The sequence below is a fragment of the Carettochelys insculpta genome, chromosome 12, assembly GCF_033958435.1.
Source record: "Carettochelys insculpta isolate YL-2023 chromosome 12, ASM3395843v1, whole genome shotgun sequence".
NCBI lineage: Eukaryota > Metazoa > Chordata > Testudines > Carettochelyidae > Carettochelys > Carettochelys insculpta.
In genome coordinates, this window is record NC_134148.1 from 9,863,429 (window position 1) to 9,877,750 (window position 14,322).

Consider the following 14,322-nt stretch of genomic DNA (forward strand, 5'->3'; position numbering starts at 1 on the left):
TTAACCACTGGAACAGTGAAAGGAGCATGGCGGGCTCTGCGTCTCTGACAATGTGTGAGTTGACACTGGGTGTTTTTCTGAGAGGGGGCTCTAAGAATTGTTTGTGGGGAAGTCTGTCAACGTGCACTATACAGGAGGTTAGACTAGATGATCACAATCACATGCTGAAGCCTGCAGATTGGCACACAGAGGTTGTCAGTAAACCAGCTCCGATGCGTTCACATGGGAGCTAGTGTTTGTCAGCCTCAAACCTCCAGAAGGCACAGCCTGTAAGCCACACCGCTAAGCCGCCATTTTTTCTTGGCTGTCTTCATGGAGTCCATCATTTGTGCCTCACTGTGAGTAATCCTGGCGCTACTGTTGATACGTTCAGGGTACAGGAGTGAAATGGCTCATAAACATCCTGAAAGAAGTGTATGGCAAGCAGCTTGGTTTTCACTGAAATCTGTGTTTCATTGCAGGAGGCGGCTCACCATTCAAGAGGCTCTCTCTCATCCCTGGATAAAGGTAAGGCCAAAGATAGTGATGGAATATGAGAATTGCTTTATAACAGATGGACATTTCTTTCAGGCCAAACTAGTACAGAATTTGTATGGGAATTTCTATTTCCACACTAACTGCTATGTGCCTACACAGCAAGAGAATTCACCATGGTCACGGCCTTCAGAAATCAGTGACACCAGGCCCAGCCTTAGGGCAAGGCACACAAGGCAGTTGCCTGGGGCCCTGTTCCCTCAGGGCCCTGTGTCCTATCGACTGTAGCATTCACCACCTGCCAGCCAGGCCCCACTGTCAGCATGCCACCTAGGTCCCTGCAAGCTCTTTGGTCAGACCTGAGTGATAGTGGCACTTAGGCTTGGTCAACAGCAGGAAACAAAGTCGATCCCAGCTATATAATTCTAGCGATGCCATTAGCGTAGCTGGAACTGTTGTATCAGGATTGACTTTGTTCCCTGGTGACAAGTATCAGAGAGGTAGCCGTGTTAGTCTGTAGCTTCGAGAACAACAAGAAGTCTTGTGGCACCTTATAGACTAACAGAGATTTTGGAGTCCTTACTCCACTCTTTAAATACCCCTCTGAGACCACCCCCTCCCCACTCATGTATCTGATGAAGCGGGTCTTTGCCCACGAAAGCTTATGCTCCAAAATCTCTGATAGCCTATAAGATGCCACAAGACTTCTTGTTGTTCTTGTTCCCTGATGTAAACTGGGGCTCTCCGGCTAGCGCCAATGTCCCTTTCTCCACGCGATAGCTTGGAGTACCAGGGTTGATGGCCAAGCCCAAAGAGATTGATCATGATGTGCCGAACACATGAACACATCACGGCTGAGGATGTTACAGAGGTTCCTAAATCTGAGCCAGCCTTTTTAGGTGACAAATCTGAGGAACTCACTCAGATTGAAGTGACATTAGAGGAGGTTTTGGAGTTAATTGATAAGCTGAATAGTAACAAGTCTCCAGGACCAGACGGTATTCACCCAAGGGTTCTGAAAGAACTCAAATGTGAAATTGCGGAGTTATTAACAGTGGTTTGTAACCTATCCTTTAAATCCACTTTGGTACCAAATGACTGGAAGACGGCCAATATAACGCCAATATTTAAAAAGGGCTCTAGAGGAGACCCTGGCAATTATAGACCGATAAGTTTAACATCAGTACCAGGCAAATTAGTAGAAACACTAGTAAAGAATAAAATTGCAAGGCACGTAGAAGAGCACGAATTGTTGGGCAAAAGTCAGCATGGTTTCTGCAGAGGGAAGTCGTGTCTAACTAATCTATTAGAATTCTTTGAAGGGGTTAATAAACATGCAGACAAGGGGCACCCAGTGGACATAATATACCTAGATTTCCAGAAAGCCTTTGACACGGTCCCACACCAAAGGCTTTTATGTAAATTAGGTGGTCATGGGATAGGAGGAAAGATCCTTTCATGGATCGGGAATTGGTTAAAAGACAGAAAACAAAGGGTGGGAATAAATGGTAAATTTTCACAATGGAGGAGGGTAACTAGTGGTGTTCCCCAGGGGTCAGTCCTGGGACCGATCCTGTTCAACTTGTTCATCAATGATCTAGAAAATGAGGTAAGCAGTGAGGTGGCAAAGTTTGCAGATGACACCAAGTTGTTCAGGACAGTCAAAACCAAAAGGGATTGTGAAGAACTACAAAAAGATCTCAGCAAACTGATTGATTGGGCAGCAAAATGGCAAATGAAATTTAATGTGGGTAAGTGTAAGGTAATGCATGTTGGAAAAAATAACCCAAATTACACGTACTACATGATGGGGTCAAATTTAGCTACGACAGATCAGGAGAGGGATCTTGGAGTTATAGTGGATAGTTCTCTGAAGACATCCACGCAGTGTGCAGCGGCAGTTAGTAAGGGAAATAGGATGTTAGGAATTATTAAAAAAGGGATCGATAATAAGACAAAAGATATCATACTTCCCCTATATAAAACTATGGTACGCCCACATCTTGAGTACTGCGTGCAGATGTGGTCTCCTCACCTCAAAAAAGATATATTGGCATTAGAAAAGGTTCAGAAAAGGGCGACTAAGATGATTAGGGGCTTGGAACGGGTCCCATATGGGGAGAGGCTAGAGAGACTGGGACTTTTCAGTTTGGAAAAGAGGCGATTGAGGGCCGATATGATAGAGGTATATAAAATCATGAATGGTGTGGAGAAAGTGAATATAGAAAAATTATTTACCTTTTCCCATAATACAAGAACTAGGGGACACCAAATGAAATTGATGGGTAGTAGGTTCAAAACTAATAAAAGGAAATTTTTCTTCACACAGTGCACAGTCAGCCTGTGGAACTCCTTGCCCGAGGAGGCTGTGAAGGCCAGGACTCTATTAGGGTTTAAAAAAGAGCTTGATAAATTTTTGCAGGTTAGGTCCATAAATGGCTATTAGCCAGGGATAAAGTATGGTGCCCTAGCCTTCAGTACAAGGGCAGGAGATGGATGGCAGGAGATAAATCACTTGATCATTGTCTTCTGTTCTCCTTCTCTGGGGCACCTGGCATTGGCCACCGTCGGCAGATGGGATGCTGGGCTGGATGGACCTTTGGTCTGACCCAGTATGGCCATTCTTATGTTCTTATGTTCTTATGAACACATGATAAGTATAGACATATCCTTAACCTCTCCATATCTCATTTTCACCCATGAGCAAAGCAGGGAGGATAGGCCCCTTCTTCACGGATAAGTTATAAGAATAACTGGCTACTCAGCACCCTAAGATCCTGGAATGCAAGACACAGTAGCAAAAACCTAACCAATTCATTCCAAAATCTTGGATTTCTGCAAGCCCTAATCATGAGGTCTCTTATTACAATAAACATCAAAGGAGAGGTGACTGAAATATAAATAAATGGGTATATAGCATTCTGTATTAGAATACAATATGTATTGTTTTCATTTCTAATCACTGTTTGCATGGACACAAATTGTGTCTTGGTGTAATGCTTTTGGATGTTAAGAGCTGACCACAGCAAATGTGAAAACAAATCAGCTCATTCAAAATATCACTGGTGTAATTATCTAGTGTCTGTCTGGATTTGCTTGGTATTTGCATTTGCGTATGTGTGTGTGTTGTGTTGTTTTGTTTTGTTTTATGCACAGCTTACCCCTGTAGATAAAAATCTCAGTCAAAATAAATTTGGCTAACCTCAGCATGGCAAATAAGGAAGTTTGAACACTGGCTCATTCTCATTTTATGTGTTGTATGACATATTGAGTGTAGTGTGTTCAAGAGTATTTCTCCCCCTCCAAATAGTAATGGGTTTGAGATTTTAACCACACAAACTGTAGCATGCAAAGTTTGTGGCCCTTTTGTTTACTTACTCTTGTCATGTGGGAATGAACATTCCATGCTTGTCACATCACACCCTTGATCTTAATCAACTGCATGAAAGAGAACAGCTGGAACACTGCTTCTCCCCAGCATTACGGAAATACGGTTTGCATCCCTTGTCTGCATTGTGGAGTAGATGTAGTGCAATATCTTGCAATCTTGGTAAACAATCACTAATATTGGTTCTTCTGTCTGAAGACTCACCAGTTGATAGAAGAAACAAAAGTCCAAGAAAACAAAAAGGCTGAGAACAGTCAGCTGAAAACAAAACGTCTGAAAGAGTACACCATCAAGTGCCATTCAAGTATGCCACCAAATAACACATATGTCAACTTTGAGCGCTTTGCCCAGGTGGTAGAAGACATTTCGCTGATGGAATGTGGTTTCAGCACCCTGGCTCTGTCCCACGAATCCCTACAGGAGGACATTGATGCTCTGGTTTCCATATATAATGAAAAAGAGGCTTGGTACAAAGAAGAAAATGAAAATGTGAGACACAAGCTTTCACAGCTGAAGTACGAGCACCGTAAGATTGAGTCCCTGAAAAAACATCTGCAGGATGACATCAAAACTGTAAGTTCTAGTCTTGCAAGTGTCACTGGGAAATACATTGATCTAAAGTCTCAGTATGAAGCTCTGAGTCAGGAACTTTCTGAGGAACTCAGATGGATCCAGGATTTAATGAGTAGCTTTCAGCTGCAGAATGGAAATGAAGCCTATGTGAATGGAAACTTTGGCTCTGCTTTCAACAAAGATATTAATGAATCAGTAATGGAGATGTTAAATAGATCTTGCTGTGAAGAATTCCTTGCAGGCTTGAATCTTGATGTTGCAAAATCAAGTCTGTAGTGTTGGTTAACAGAGGTTCTAATGCAGATTTTTGCCTATTTTGCTGTCTGCCTGTCTCAATGTGCAGCCATAAGAAATCATCTGTATGTGTGAACTTCACCACAAACCTGCCCCCTATGCATTGAAACAGAAATATGGAAATGTCACACAAACTATTGACCATAGCCTATGCTCTGCAGTGGTTTTTATGTTGACATTGTGACCAGCCCAATTTCTGAACCCTTAGAATTAGAAATCACCTTGTTTTAGGGGATGTGTAACACTGCAGTTATTCTGTGCTAACATTATACTATGTGCACATGCAAGTCTTGAAGATTATTCAGTAATTCACTCCTTATTTACCAGTTACACACGCTTTGAAGTCTTCGAAACCACCTGGTGGGTAGGTGACCTGACCCTATCATTCTTGTCTGGATGAGGGAAATAGTCTTGAAGACTTGCTGGGGAGCAGATAATGAAAAACACCTATGAAGACTTTTGCAGCCCTTTAAAATGGAGCAAATGTGGTGATTTATCACTTCACATCATGAAAATCACAGATAGTGCAGAAAAGTTAAGGTTATTTGGGGTACAGTCTCTCACTGTCATCAGATGTTAGAACAGAGGTCCCCAAACTATGGGGCTTTGTCTCCTTTGTGGGGGCACAGAGGAATGTTTGGGGGTGCAGCTAGGGCCAAGGCCAGCCCCCATGGAGGTGGAGAGGGAGTGCTACCCATACCCCACCCCCAGCTCTACTCCTCAGCCTGGGCCCACTCCCAGGGTTCTGCTATGTTCTGGCTTCTGGCTCTGGCTGCTAGCTGAGGCTCTACTCTGGTCCCAGCTGTGGCTCCATCCCTGACCCCATTAACCTTTTTGGTGCTTCCCCTGGCAGAATTATGGCCCCGCACCTGGCCCAGACTCAGTGTGGAGGGAATGGACAGGCTTAAGGGGTAACATGAGATAAAAGGTTTGCAGATCACTGTGTTAGATGCTTTTTAGTTCTTTAAAGTGAAGTTCTTGCCACCAAACCCAGGTACCTTATGTGTCGTGTACCAGAAATATTTTGTTCCTAAGTCCAAATGATAAATCTGTAGTGGAATGACTGGAAAACAGCGTGTGTATATTTTGCTGTGCAAATTCTATATTATTTATGAGGCTGAAGAGCCATCAATCATTGTCAAAGGACCTTTGCTTTTCATTCCACAAGGAGAAAGGTCTCTCAAAAGCAACAGTTCATAGACCCAATGTGGTGGAGCTTGACATTGGTGTTTTTGTTGCAAAGATCATTCGTGAAACTGATAAGGAAATTAAAGAAAAAATATCAACATTTAAAGTGAACAATGCATGCATTTTTCTGTCTTTCAGAGGAAAGGTTAGTTGTTCAGGCTGTGTTTATGCGCACAATGTAACCATTTCATGTTTTGGACACAATAAATGGTCTCTGATTCAGGATGCTGTAGTCTCTGCTTGGCTGCTGTTTTGACAGAACAGACCCAAAACCCTGTCACACAGAGTCGCATGGCCTGCAAGCCCTTAGCGCCCCACACCCACCTCACCAATGTTTCTTGCCCATGCTGTTACTGCCATGAGGGACAGCATGGCTATTGCAGGGCTCACACACTTTCTGTGAGAGTCTGTGCTCTCCAGATAGCCCTAGTGTCAGAGCAGCCCCTGCGGGGCTTGCATGGGCCCCACACACAGGCATTGCAGCTTCTGCCACACCTCATCCCATCCATCCTCTTCTTCTGGCGGGATGAGCTTGGCATTGACTTTGGGGCTCATGCAATGGCTGATGCATGGGCCCACCTGCACTCACCTTCTTGGGTGCTCAGGCAGGTCTGTAGGTACACCACCAGTTCCAGCTGGTGGGACCATCTGCTCATGGGGCAGTGGGACAACCAGCAGTGGCTCCAGAACTTCTGCATGCAGAAGGACACCTTCCTGGAGCTCTGTGCCCAGCTTGCCCTTGCCCTCTGGAGACAGGACACCTGACTGCAGCCTGCCACTGCTCCCCCGGAGAAGTGGGTCACTCCATTGGAAACCAGTTTGGTGTGGGGAAATCCAGTGCCAGAATGGGGCTGGCTGGCCCTGGTGGGAAGGTGAAACTGGCCGGGCCCTCAGATGGTGCAGCTGTAAGGAGAAACAGTGAGTGATTCATGCAACACCGTCCCTAAGGCTCTGCCCCCTACGGTGAGCAGCCACCCTCCCCCACAGGCCATGGGATAGGGGTGTCCCAGGAGCATTGGCATGTGTGGCCTGCACAGCGGACCCTCCCACAGAGGGAGTCCCCGGTGCATTGGGAACTGGACTGACAGCTTCAGGCCCCCACTCAAAGGGGGTGTCTGGCCACAGAGAGGTCCCCACATGGGTGGCGGGTGAGCTGGGTGCAGCCTGGTCCTTCCCAGGGTCCCATACACACAAGTTTGGCTCACGGTGCTGTCTGTGGGAGCAGGTGCTGACTGTTGCCTGCAGACATGCTGCACTCCTCTGTATGTGAAGTCAAGCCAGCGCCCAGGTGGCTGGCAGGCTTCCAGCCATGCCAAGGGCTGGCACCATCCTGCCCAGGCTCTGGGGCTCATCCGGCCTCCCATGTGACTGGCAGCACATGGTTGCACGTGCTGGGACCACAGTGCGAGGTCACACCAGGGCTGGCAAGGTGATGCTCACAGCATGCCCTGCACACCCTTGGTACTTACTGGAGAGTCCCTCAGACAGGTCCGGGGGGTCCTGGAGATGGCCTGACTCAAGGGGCCTGAGCCCAGGGTGTGCCCTCGCTGTCCTCAGACCCGCCCGTCCAGCTCTGGCTGGGCTCCAGGCTGCTGCTGCTGCTCCTCCTCTGGCGGCCTCCTCAGCTGTGTCCACTGGTGTGGTCGGCAGGGGAGGTGTCTTCACCTCTCAGGAGTCAATGGAGATTGTCCATCGGGGGCAGGTGGTGGGACCTGTCCCTGACCTCTGGCCAGTGTCCCAGGCCCACACATACCCCTGCCCCAGCTCCTTAACCCTTGCCCAAACCTGTTCCATCATCCGGACGGGGTACATGCTGGGGAGTTGCACCTCGTAGCAAAGTGGTTCAAGAGTATTGCCTTCTTGGGCAAGAGGCTAAGGAGGTCCTGGAGCTTAGGCCTGGTCCAGGATGAGGCCTGGTGTTTTTTGCCCTTTGGTGATTCCCAGAAGGGCTTCATGGGGGTCAGAGCATGGCTGTCTTTCAGCCATCAGGTGGCAATGCAGGTGAGGGAGTAGCTGTTGAGCATTGGCAGAAGCAGCTTGCTGCTGTGCTGCTGCCATGCTCTCAGCTTCCTCCTACAGGGTTTTCAGGGCTCCCTGCACCTTTAAGAATGGCCGGAGGCTGGGAGCATAGAACTGGGCTGCAGTGGACAGGGCGTCTCCCGGGGGCATGTGGCCGGTGCCAGGGAGGACTGTTCTGTCAACAAAAGGGACCCCTGGATCATCCACACTGGTTTTCTTTCAACTGAATCTGTTGACAAAGGCATTCTGCCTCATGGGGGAATGGCAGAATGCTGTCAACAAAAGTGCCACATAGTGGATTTACTGTCAATAGACCACCTTGTAATGTGGACGCCCCCTGGTTTTGTTGGCAAAACTCTCTAGTGTAGACATAGCCATATATGTGTGTAATTTGCCACTTGCTTGGTATGGCCTCCCTGCCCTCTGGTGGCCTAGGAGGGCTAAGAGCTGATATTGGACTCTGCAGGAGGAAAAGTGGAATCATCTGCTGGTCTCTGATTGATGACCTGATTGTTAGAAGTGCTGAGCGCTGGCAGCTCCCAGCTGAAGGCGCGATCTATCTCTTAACTATTAAATAAGAATGTTGGTTAAAATCTTAAAGCAAAAGCTGCACAGCTCAGACTTACATGCTGTTGTCGCTGAAGCTGTTCTTTGGCTGGCAAGGAGCTCAGCGCACACCTGGAATAAAGCTGTACAGCTCTCAGCATCCCTCCTTGATGCTGTTGTCCTGTGACACTGCCTTGCTCTCCCTTCCGTGTACACATCAGCCACAGACCAGTTGCAGATCTACTGACAAGAAGAGCTGTGGTGGTATTATCGGTGTGTGGTTTTGAACAGGGTTCTAAAGTTGCCATGAGGAGAATTAGCCTAATAAACTGCTGCGTATTCATTGCAGCACTTAATTAGTATTCACCAATCAGGATGATTACCAGGGAGCTAGGGTAGACACAGCCTAGGATCAGTACAATGTGAAGCATTGTTATGGGGGACAAATGGCAAGTAACTGAAGGCACCTTTTCAGCAGTAGACCATTGGCCCTCAACACTGCCAGAGTTCACCACCTAGCGAGTGCTCTGGCTGCAATTTAAAGGGCCCAGGGTTCTGGCCGCTGTTGCTGCAGTAGCCATGGTGATGGCCGGGAGAGCCCCAGACCCTACTGAATCATCAGGACCCAGGGCAGTTACTCCCTTTGCCCATCTCAGCGCATCAGGGGGCCTGATAATGTAATGGTTTAAATATACATGATCCACCTTTCTGGAAGTGTACTCCACTTCTCTATTGTCAGTGTTTCACTGGCCTATTGTCACTAATATGGTTTCCTGATTTCTAAAGTACTAGTGATGACATCAGGAGCATCTGTTACCTCCCTCCAGACGTTGTAGGGGAGGATCTGACTTAGCAGCTAAGAGAGGGACAGAGCCCCGTGGATATGGAACCTCTGAAAGGTGTATAACTTTTTAGGGACATGATCAGATTCATATTTTTCTTTTTTAAAAAGCAGCATTTCTTAGTAGTGTCACTATTAGGCACTTTATAGTATTGATCTTCAATCCCGTTTACTCTTCACCATCTGTGCTATTTACTTTCAGCATCACATTCAGCTTGGACAGTGAAAAAAAAACCTTCTCTGTTTCCCCCTTACACTGCAGGAGCTGGTGGTGGCTCTAGAGTTGAGGTCAAGCAAAGAGATTTTTACCTTTGATGGGACTGTAAAACCTCTCAGGAGTTGAAGCAGCAGCTGAGCTTTGAAAAGCTAAACAGATAGAGAATTAAGGTGACCGTGTCTCCCTGTCCCAAATAGGGGACAGGGAGATATGGGGGAAGGGCACCTCCTCCTGGCTCCACCAAGTCCCAGACAGCCGGGAAGGAGGCGGCAGCCCCCAGCACTCCCTGGGAACCTGGGAAAGCAGCAACCCCTGGCACTCCCCGGGAGGCCCAGGGAAGCTGCAGGGATGCAGCAGCCGCCCATGCTGCCGCGCTTCCCTGAGGTTCGGGAAAGTGACCTACTTGCTCTCCTTGCACCTGTGCAGCTGCTGGCAGAAAAGATCAGAGCAGGGAGGGCCCAAATACGGTACAGTTAGTCCCTTTTAAAAAATAAGTGTGGACGCCTTTTTGGTGTCCCAAACCCGGGACTGTCCTGCCAAATACGGAACAGGTGGCCACCCTATACAGAATGCACATCAGAGAAAGAACGCTAGTGCAGAAGGGTGGCATGTCTGTGCTGGCATGACCATTCCTAGCTCCCTGGGTTCAAGCTGGATGGGATTAATTTTAAATGCTCATTCCTGTTAAAGGGGTTAGAGGTAGATCCAGGTAACCTCTATCTTTCCCTAAAGGGCCTTTACTGAGGAGTCCCACAGGATTCTGTTCTGTCATTGTTCCTACGTGTTATTCAGTGGAAGGCTGAGATGCTACAGACTAAAAATGTCATCAGTATGCTGACACTAGTGCTCTAGCTCTTTCTCAAAAGCCCCTGATGGAACCACGTCCCTACTCCTCCAGTGAAAGGGACTTGGATGAAAGCCAGGAGGCTCACGCTCAGTCCAGAGGTGGTACAGATCTGCAGAGGGAAGCACTCTGAAGAATTAGCACCGTCAAGAACTTGTCCCTCAGCTGAGCACCTCTCTGTCACCCTGTCTCTGGGTCTTAATTCAGTTCAGCATGTAACTGACACAATCAGAGTCATATTTACTGTCTTTCACTAGGGAAAGCAAAGCAATAAGCTTGTCATCTTTTGTCTTCCAGCCAGTAGACAAGCAGCAGGCCTTGGTGAGACGAGAATCTGTCGTTAACATGGCAAACTTCAAAAGGCAATACGCCAGAAGGCGATGGAAGGTACAGTGGGGCATTCACATCAATGTGGTAGTACTTACCCTGGGTGGCTTTGAGGGCAAACCAACCTCTGCATAGTGCTTTGAAGATGTAAAGCATGCAACTGTGTTAAGGATTTCTACATTGTAGTGTCACTTAATTCTCATCTCTCTATTCCTTCCAGCTCTCTTACAGTATTGTTTCACTGTGCAACCACTTATTTCGCTCACAGATGAGAAAGGACCCGTTGATGGCAGACGAAGGCTTGGTAGGTCCACTGAAAAAAACAAGGGGAAGAGGAAAGGAAAAGTGAAATGAATCTTTTTTCCCTGGAATGTGCAGCCAGTGCCCAAAAGTGTAAGAACTGCCACGATCAGAGAAGCCAGACCATGAGGTGCTGTACCAGTGGTGTGTCCTGGGCCATTGATTTGAGGACACTATCTCTGGCATAAATGAGGAACAAGAAGTTGCCAGTGGCTCTGCAAACTATATTCACTGGTCAAAATGATAACAGGGGGAACAGTATGAAAGTTGCACTAGGTACTTGGCTACCCTAGTGAAGAGCATGGTATCAAACGCTGAGCTGACACAGGCAAAGATGTGCAGTTGCTTGGGACTTGACTGGGCCATGGGACAGATTTCATCCTAACCACTAATATCTATTGCAGTTCCCCCATGAAAATCCAAAGTAAATGGGCTTTCCCTAAGGAGTGGGAATTCGTGGTAATAGCTGATCTTGCACTACTGATGCCAGTGGGATTTTTCCACACATTTGAGTAGAAGCCCCATATGCGAGCAAACATGGACTAGGGAAGCACTGGAATGTTTGTATTGCTTAAACTTCAGGTCTGCAGAAATGTCACTCTAAATATGTGTTAGGTTGCAAATACAATAAGCTTACATACTCCTGATGCTTTTTGTCACAGTAGTCTGTATAGGTTCCTATACCATGTAGTTTGTTAAAGAGCCTTATTATTTGCTTTCTTGTTTACATGGATTTGCCCACTCCACATTTGGTCAAAGATAAAATGGGAGTTTCTGTTAGGTTTTTTGACAAGGAGCTTTAGATAATTAGGCTACATGTACACTGCAACCTTAACTCAAAATAAGATATGCAATTTGATTTATACAAAATGCATATCCTATTTTGAGTTAATTTCGAAATAGGCTATTTTGGTATTTGGTGCTGTCTACACAGCGCCAAATGTCAAAATACTGCACTGTTTTGAGGCAGACTTGGCTCCTCCTGCAATGAGGTGTAGAGGGATGCCGAAATAGCTTGCCCAGTATTTCAAAAGATATTTAAATATACCAGTCATGTTTCATAGCCACACAGTAGCTATTTTGGCATACCTTGGTATGCCAAAATAGCTCTGCGGTATAAGCATAGCCTAAGATAAAAACAGAAACAAGGGTGTCATGCTTTAGTGCCAACTCATCAGCTGTACCTTGATGCAATGTAGTGCCATCTTCTCTACTTCAGTGCAATGTTCCTTCCAATTTTTTCCATCCCTGTGCAGAATAAATGTTATGTGCACTGAGGCATGCATGGATGCACACCACCAGTAGAAACACATGCGACTGACTGTGGGTGTTCTAGTTACAGCTGGGTGGCATTTAAATCTCTCCTGGGTGGCTGCTCAAGGATTCAGCTTACAGGGAACACAGCTTTGGTGAGAAGGTCCCTTTTTCAGTTTTGGCCCAATAAGCTCACCTGGGAACAGCCACCCCAAAATGGACAAACCAGTCTAGGATCTTCTGTCTGTGAAAATGCCCACAATGCATCTGACACCTGCAGAGAACCTGAGTGGTGTCTCTCTTAGCTATCCTGCTTATCCTTCCATAGGTGACTGATTAAGTATATGTTTGCTATTCCATGTAGGAGCCCGCATCTCATTCAACTGACTGAAACATGACAGCCTCTCTATTTCAGACAAATTGTGAAAGCGACCAGGAAGAAGATGTTTTACAATGAAACAGCACTCGTCTGAGGAAAAGCAGCATATTTTAGTGCATCTAGTGTTCCACAGTAGAAAGACACGTGAGGCAAACCGCATCCTGACTAAAAATGTAGCCCTCACAGCAAGTCTGGTTTACAGGCCAATTCAGTGAGAATGTGCTGCTCAGTTTTCAAATTACACAGACCACCTGCATAATATTATTCAAGATCAGCTGCACATTTACAAAACTGGGGAGTCCCGATTCTTTGAGAAGTGTGGCGGCATTGACACCATCAGAATAACATCACTAGCAGAGCTTTTCATTCTTCTGGGAATTCATCGGCCATCTGTAATATCTTCTGCATCCAGACTATTGAGTTTTCACTGACATTAAGTGTAGCACAATTCACATTCTGAGCCATACATAAGAATGTGTGCATTGATACCAAAGGGTTGGCCTTTAGGCAGTGTCAATCTTTTGTTGCTTTTTAAGCAACCTTTTATGAATAATTTCTAGTTAGTATTAGCAACACAGATACATTGTGACAAATTTCTAAGAGTTGTCTGCAATAATTCCACTATCCTTGTCAAGATTAAGACTCATAATGCCTTTTCCATGTTATCATCTAAGGTGCTAGGCTGATGACACAGAAATGGTGTGAGGAGTGGACCAGAGTAATTTCTTTTTCACAACGAACCACATGAATTCTTCAACAAACTGACATTCAAGAATCAACACAAGTGACTGAATAGTTTAAGAGGAAAAAAAATTCAAAGCCTGAGACGCCATTGAGAAAAGACAGGGGAAAGACATCTGGAATGGAGAAAGGATCCCACAGTGTAAAAATGTGCCATAGCCCCTAATCTGTGGGATATTCAGATACAGAGTATGCACAGTTTCTCCTGTTGAAGCAGCTTTATAGTGTGGAAATAAATAAATAGTCATAGGAGCAGGGATATGGGATCTTTCAACTGCCATGTGAGTGCCTCATCCAATAGAGTCAGTCCCACACTATGTCTGGACCAATGACTATTTGTTCTTTATCCTAGAGAGCCCGTTCTATAATTGGTGAAGGTAAGTTCTGTACTGGTATAAGTGTATCCATGCTAGGGGGTTGCACTTGTTTAAGTGTGTTGGGTTTTTAAGCCAATCTAATTAACTTGGTACGAAAAGGGTGTGGAGACCAACCTTTTGTTTTGGGAAGGATGCAGCTAAAGCCACAAAGCAAACGCAGCAAAATCAGCTGTTCTACAGAATTTCACCTGGTTTGAATGGATTTGTATCAACCATCCCAAGCTTCACATCTTAAAAAAATTAGAGTTACAAGTTTATGTTGAAACATAACACCAGGTGAATTTTGCCTGGTTTCACATTTTTCTGGCTTCAGGGGTTTTTGCTGAACATTTAGCAAAACATTACAAATCAAGTTTGAGTCATCGCTTCATATCCTCTTTAAAGTGGGGATAAAAATATGCATAGCACATGCCTCAGGAGGAAGTATCCAGGAAGAAAGGAAGAAGTAGCTTACATAATGGGGGTAGAAAGGAAAGTGTCAGGGAAAAGAGACAATGGTAAGTGGGGTGGGGGGAGGATAAGCAGTGAGGAGGAATGACTGGAAGGGAGGCCTAGGAAGA

The 14,322-nt window shown here is 46.0% G+C and overlaps 1 protein-coding gene across 3 annotated transcripts in view; it reads left to right on the forward strand.

Moving 5' to 3' along the window:
* Window positions 1-14,085, forward strand: part of DAPK2 (death associated protein kinase 2) — a 96,250-nt gene extending 82,165 nt beyond the window's left edge. For 2 of the 3 annotated variants that reach the window (XM_075006693.1, XM_075006692.1), the window contains exons 9-10: window positions 462-507; window positions 4,061-6,142. In XM_075006693.1, the coding sequence (XP_074862794.1) occupies window positions 462-507; window positions 4,061-4,711 (697 nt within the window). In that variant the 3' untranslated portion in view covers window positions 4,712-6,142. Of the gene's footprint in view, window positions 1-461; window positions 508-4,060; window positions 6,143-10,681; window positions 10,772-10,931; window positions 11,016-12,629 lie in introns of those variants that run through there. The other variant, XM_075006694.1, reaches the window with a different exon arrangement.
* Window positions 14,086-14,322: the final 237 nt, after the last annotated feature.